General features: G+C 38.2%; 1 protein-coding gene across 7 annotated transcripts in view; it reads left to right on the top strand.

Annotated features, from left to right (window-relative positions):
• PHF20L1 (PHD finger protein 20-like 1) overlaps positions 1 to 6,936 on the top strand; it is an 83,570-nt gene extending 76,634 nt beyond the window's left edge. For all 7 annotated transcript variants that reach the window (XM_019552909.1, XM_019552941.1, XM_019552918.1 and 4 more), the window contains one exon: positions 1,582 to 6,936. In XM_019552909.1, coding sequence (XP_019408454.1) covers positions 1,582 to 1,724 — 143 coding nt within the window. In that variant the 3' untranslated portion in view covers positions 1,725 to 6,936. The remainder of the gene's footprint in view (positions 1 to 1,581) is intronic.

Here is a 6,936-nt window from a genome sequence, read left to right on the forward strand (position 1 = left end):
TGACCCCAGCTGACTTCCTGCCCTTTGGGCAGGGGGCTGGTCTCGATGATCTCCCGAGGTCCCTTCCAGCCCTGATGTCTATGAAATCTATGAAATCTTATCAGGTAAAGCTGGTAATGTTGGTTTAGTGGTATTTGAAAGTAGTAAAGAGAAGATATGGTTCTATCTTATCTGTGTATATGATTTACTGCCCGTTGGTTTGAAAGCAGCATTAAAATGGTACAGTAGGACTAAATATTACAGTAGAGGAATATTTTTCTAGAGACTTGTTTCACAAGTGATGAAGTTAAAACACAGGGTAGTTTAATTAAGTCTATTTAATTATTTCTTGTCTAATACAAGATAGTATTAGCACTGGTAGCAGAAACATGGCAAGTCTGAGTGCATGTGCATTGCCTGTATTTCTAGAAAAAAGAAAAAGGTTTGCAGCAGTTGCAGCCTCCCAGGCTTGGGTACATGGGGCCCCTCTGCAGCTGGGAGCCCTATCAGCTCCCAGGTTCTGGTGTGCACGTGGATACTCCCAGTTGGGATCTCCAATCAGTTGGCGGGGCTCCCAGCCACAGTGGCCCATGACCACATGTTCATTTAATGCTGTGATAGGAGGCAACTACAAAGCTATTTTGTGGAGTAACTTTGTATCCTCTTTTCAACATGCCATTAATTGATTGTGTGGCTGGGTGACCGCTTAAGGGATGATTTAACCACTTAAAGTTAATTGTGTCTTAAGTGTAATGTAGCATATAGATGGGGCCTAAGACGCAGTGAACATGGGGCCTCTTGTCTAGCATATCAAGATGTTGTTTAAGGTCTTAATTTGTCCCCAGTTATGTTTGTTAGTGGTTTTTAGTTATCAAACCAGTTAGCAGTGGTCATAAGGTTGACCATCGTCACCTGCTTGGAGGAGTACATATTCCTGTGGAGCACTTAATTAACTTTATGATTCCTAATTAATTATTGGAGTCTTTAATAGGCTGCACTTTGATATAAAAGAGGGTGAATGCCGCAGAAATGCATGAGCTGGCTGTGAGCATGCTCATTTCAGGCTTAGCTGAATCCTGAAGTAACCCTCAACTGAACAAACTTTGGATTCCCTTGTCTTAAATCTAGGTCTCAGTTGATACCGTTTGCAAGGGTTAGGTACTGATCTATACCCAACAGTAAAAGGGGATTCATAGTTTTGGAACCATTTGAGCCTAAAAATCCCTACCTAGGATGTGTTAAATAATGTAAGCATATACTGAGTTGTTAAAGCAGGCTTCTCTGTGTTAGTGTGTTATCTTCAGTAGTGGATGTTTGAGGTGCATATGTCACTGGCAATAGCAGTTGTATGGTTGGTTTTGATGTCTTGAAAGGCATCTCTCATTTCCTTGGAGTAAAGGTGAGAGACAATAGCCATATAAATTTGGGTTGGAAATTTGGGGCCAAATCCTAAACATGCTGAATTCACCAAGTGTCTTGGCATTAACTTAAGTGGCACTGTAGTATGGGCCTTCTTACATTTCTACAGATCCAAGCTGTTGAGAGTTACTCATTTTTTTTCCTACTGATTGCTTTCTAATTACATTCTTCTCTTCCTGGTAGTTTTAGAAAGCTGGCTTGACTTCACTGGAGAACTGGAACCACCAGATCCTCTTGCAAGACTGCCTCAGCTCAAGCGACGTATCAAACAGCTCTTAACTGACATGGGGAAAGTACAGGAGATAGCTACACTCTGCTCTGTATGACAGGAGGAAGAATAAAGGAATAAAAATAGGCTCTCTACAATGAATTTGTGTATTAGCCACCAGACTGACAGAAGGACAGGAAAAAGCTGAACATTTATCTGTTTCTGTGCCGATTTATATTATTAACCTAAAGCTCTGGAGAGGGGAGATGAAATCTGAAGTAAGAATATTGATAGTGAAGATAATTTTCTATGTCCAAGCAAATTACAGTATATCAAGCATAGACCTACATGCTATGAAAGACTAGGCAGGTTAATGACAGATTTTTGTGGTTATACGAGAAGGTTCAAGAAATCTCTACAAAGAAAAGTGCTATAATGTATAGCAGAAAGGTCCAAATTCACAAGTGTCAGCTCCCATAAAACTAAGTTGGGTGGAAAAACTATGAATTTCTGAAGATTTCCTGTTATGTTGCTAGCAAAATACAAACATGGAGCTCTGTATCCCTTATATAATCGATCCATCTATCAAAATCAAGTCATAGTCAGAGAACTTATTTTTTGTAGTCCAGGCTTACTTCCTTGTCTAATGAATGTTCAGGAAAATGAAAACACTAGCTTCTTTTGGAAAAGAAAGTATTTGTGGTGATGGTCTTATATAAGTATTTTTAAATGGAATCCTCATTACAGCACCCATAGGCTTCTTTTAAAATGTAAGTGGCAAATAGTGGTCAGATGTGCCAAATAATATTAAAACCACTGAGATGAGAGTTTGAATATAATGAAGATACATGAAGGGTTGTTTTGTGGGGTTTTCTCTTCTTTTATTTTATTTGAAAGTCCTATATGGTGCCAGCAATCCATCCAAAATTGTATCTAGCTTATATTTTTTTATGTTTTCTGGCAGTATTCAGGATTCAAAATACAATTTGTGTCCTGGGTAGCTCTGTTTGGTGTTAGCCCTCTGAAATTTTACCAACCTCAGCTGGGATGAGGAATAATGACAAGAGCAGCAAAAACTCTGCGTGGCTCTGAATAACTAAACCACTAAATATCACAAAGAGACTTTATCTGAGATGTTTTTATAAAACTTTTAGCTTCAGTTATAAATGAAAAAAGCATCATGAAACCAAAGGCAACCTAGATGCTCTGTTAGCTCTTGCTGGATTTTGAGCCAAGGACTTTCTCTGTGCCTGTGCTCACATGAGTTGCCGCTGCACCCAGTGCTTACATTTACATGTATGTGCATGTATATGTGCATATACACACATATACCTATGTACATACTACATACCTATTTATCTACACATGTCTAGTTTTATTACAATAGACTAAAGACTGGTGGTTAACATGAAATGTTACCTTTTAACAAGCAGTTTCTAAAATTGAAAATAATGTATGTACAGGTTTTGAAATTTGTAAAATACAACTGTTAAAAGGAGGCTATTTAACTAATGACATTAAGATACTTGAACATTTTATGCCTCAGCTGTTTATCAGTTCTACTTATCTGTATAAAACGCATTTTAGAACCGATAGACAGTAAACTTGAATTTACCTTTTTGATAAGAGTACAAGCCACTGTACATTCAAAAATTATTTAAATTTGCAAACACACTGTTCTATATGTAAGGTACTGTATGTAAAACTGTTTATTAAAACTATTCTGCATATTCTACATCTTCCAATTTTCTTCCTGTCCTATATACAAATGTGAAAAAAGAAAAAGAAGCTGATTAAAATAATGTACAGACCCTCAAAACCATACCATTTCTTGAATGCCTTTTGAGGATTCATACAGGTGAAAAAAGTGCCAAAGATGGATCGTGTAGGAAAGATTTTGAAGCTGGTACATTGAACTTTCATCATAAAAATGTAAGACAGTAGCATGGCTGAGTGATTATTGAAAAGTACCAACATTGAGGTCTCCAGATTGTCTGTCATGTCTGAAGTAAGTTATCACTCTAAATATCTAAAGTCTGAAGTAAACACATCAGCCCCAGTTACAGAGTAGTTGCTATTTAAAAGGTCTCTTTTACCACCGGTTACCACATCGTAGTATTGGAAATATTACTACTCTGTGTGAGTGCAAAACTCAGCTCAACTTTGATTATGGAGCCAGGACTGTCGACTCCATAATTCAAAGGAACCATGATGACTTTTAATGGCAACTGTTAATGTTTTTTTATATAGTTTGATGCTTAAATAAGCGCTTAAGATTATAATGAATAGCTTTTGAAAGTGATCTACTTGCTTTTTCAGTGTGCCAGACATTTTTGTATATTATTCTTTTGATGCATATCCTTGAATGTGGTACTGTGTGTACTGTATAGAAGAAATGTAAATCTAGATACACAACTTGAAACCAAGTAGGTAGTATTTACATTATGAATGCAGTACACACTAGCCATGTTACTGTGTGTGTGCGAGTGCGTGCGCACGTGTGTGTGCATGCGCACGTGTATGTGTGCAAAATAACTATAATGAAGGAAGAGCTGGACAGAGAGATTTCGCGTAGGAGAAAGGAGGCTCAATTCTCAGTACAATGAGCTGTAAGAATATTATCACTTAAAAATGGGAGAGTTGTATGAGTTTAGGAGACAGTAATCTGGTACTCTTTAACTGGAAAGATTTATGTGATCTGAAGAGAAAGACACATACAACAAATCACCATTAAAACGTTGTTATGGTTGCAAAGTCAAACAAAAATTAAACTATTAACGTTGCTCATGCAATCTTAATTAATTCTTCTTCCATATGCTTTTGAGAGAGGTAGTTAGCTGTGTTAATCTAACGTCAGTCAGAAGGTGGTACCCTTCAAAGACTAACTTGTTCAGAACGGCTTAAGCTTTCGTAAGTGACAGCCTACTTTGCCAGTTGCTGTGAAATACACTGATGAAGTAAGCTGTTGCCTATTAAAGTGTATGCCTTTCTGAACAAGTTAGTCTTTAAGGTGCTGCCTTCCTCTGCCTTCTGCCTGTACGTTTCTGTTGTCGTCTGTCATTTACATGATTACACCCTTTACCTTGTAGGGTACCCTCTTCCCCTGCCTTCCCCACACCCTGTTCACCATATATGATGGACAGAACCCACTGATTAACTGCTCAACATTTCTTTCTATCCACACTAAGTGCATAGTAAAACATCTCATATTTGGCACACAGAGTTCAAACCCTGTCCTTACTGGCAATACCTTAACACATCACTGTAGGGTCTGCATGATTTACAGGCTTTAATTTTCACCACAACTGTGGTTTAATTGATATTACATTCATCCTCCTTGTCCAAATGTGTTTTAGGCCTTAATCTCTGTTACTCAATTGCCTGGTGTTTGAGACGCTTGGGAGCTGGCACTTTTTCAGGTCATGTAGCATTTTTATAACACTTTGGTGTCAGTACTGTGCATTGAACATAGTTGCAGTTCAAAATGCTCAGCACTTCTGCAGGTCAAGTCCCAGGTGTCTCAGGTTGGATCCCTGGAGGAGGAAGCACATGCTTAGTTGGCTACCTGTGAAAATGTTGGGTTCTGTGAAAGAATTTGTGTGGTAGAGTAAGGAACTCTGGCTCTCCAGCAGACATTCATCATCCTTATTAATCCTGAAACTGTCCTTTTTCTTCTCAGAAGCCCTTGCCTCATTTGCTACATAGCTTCCAACTTTCTCAACAAATGAGGCAGGGATCTTAACCACGTTCTGAACACCACTGATTCCATGAGCATCATTTAGGAGTGCTGGGAAAAATAGTATGTGATGATGGAATAACAGCTGTCATTATGCATAATGTATACAGAGGCCAAATTCAGCGTTCTTAGACTAATTTAATTTTGACACTTCCCAACTCCTGAGTGTTTGACTTTGCAACTTTTCTGGAATGCGATATGTTGTGTAACTTCTTAAAGCCAGCTGAAAAATAGGCTTTCCATCCAACAGAGCCATATTGTGATGGCTAATGACTAATTAGCAGTGTAGTGAAATGTTTAGATCCACAGCATAGATAGTTATCGGTTGAGCTGTGGAGTCACTGGTAGCAATAGTTGACTGTTATCCTCTTTGGATTAGTCATGCAGGGAATGAGACACACTTTGTAAGTGAGTTTCTTATGTATGTGCTAAAGACTTCATAGAGTAGTAGGATTTGGGAATCCTCCTCCTTCCCCCTACCCCCTGCCTCTAACCTCAAAAAATCTAAAAAAACCAATATGCTTTTTTTCCCTATAACCTCATGGGGGGGTTAAATTCTAATTAAACTCTTTCTACTGAAACGTGAATACCTAGAAAAAGTAGATGAGAGAGCCTGGGCCTGGAAAATTGCAACTGAACCGTTTCACAAAGTTGTAAGCAACTGAAAACAGGGGTTTTTATCATGGAAAATGTGCTGAAGGGTGTCAGGTAATAAACTCTCATTCTTTACTTATCCTACCATCGCACACAATGTGTAAGAGTACTTGCCTTTGCCATGTGGCTCTCCAAATGTAGAACCTATTTTCTTCCCTCCTTTTACTCCTCATGAAATCTTTCAGTCCATGAATTTTAGAATGCTTATTAAAGACAAAGGGCTTTCATATTTTCTGATTGCCTGTTGCTAGCCCTATACTTTATTATATATATTTTTCGTTTGTATTGGGTCATGGATGTTTTTCGTTACAATGATTTCATATTGTTTTTTATCATGCTATGTGATGTCCTTAGCACTGGGTGTGGGGTCCATCTTTAGCAATAAGTATTATACACTGTGTGTATATTTGTTATGTGCAGAATAGGAGAGGAGCATTTGACGATGGTGAAAATACACTTGAACAAAAAGCAGTGTTGATTGGGCAGCTATTCTGTACCAGCCTGGGCAACTCAGAACTACTGGAAAAGAATTGAAGTGCGCATCCAGGAAACAATTTGTAAAAGACAAAATATGAACTTCCAAAACATGCTATTTAATCTGGACAGTTTGCATGTGCACTGGGGCCTCTGTCACCTGGAGATGAGCTAACATGGTTTTCTGTCGGTTTGTTGAGAAACTAAAATCCAGTTCAATCACTTAATTGCCTTTGAATGGCTGTTCAGTTTTGGGACCTGCTCGTGACTGTTTCCATGCAGTTATTCAACCTAGCTGTGTGTGTCAGTGTATTGTCATTAGAAGATTGGAGAGAGTCAGCACTGAATTGTTAAATCTTCCCTGAGAGAAGAAAGGTATTTTCTTTCATGATTTTGTTTTATAATAGCAATAATGTTGGTTACGTTCTAATATACTCACAATAAAGGCCTATTGAGATTGGTTAAA

Source organism: Crocodylus porosus, unplaced genomic scaffold, assembly GCF_001723895.1.
Source record: "Crocodylus porosus isolate Cpor-Errol unplaced genomic scaffold, CroPor_comp1, whole genome shotgun sequence".
Taxonomy (NCBI): domain Eukaryota; kingdom Metazoa; phylum Chordata; order Crocodylia; family Crocodylidae; genus Crocodylus; species Crocodylus porosus.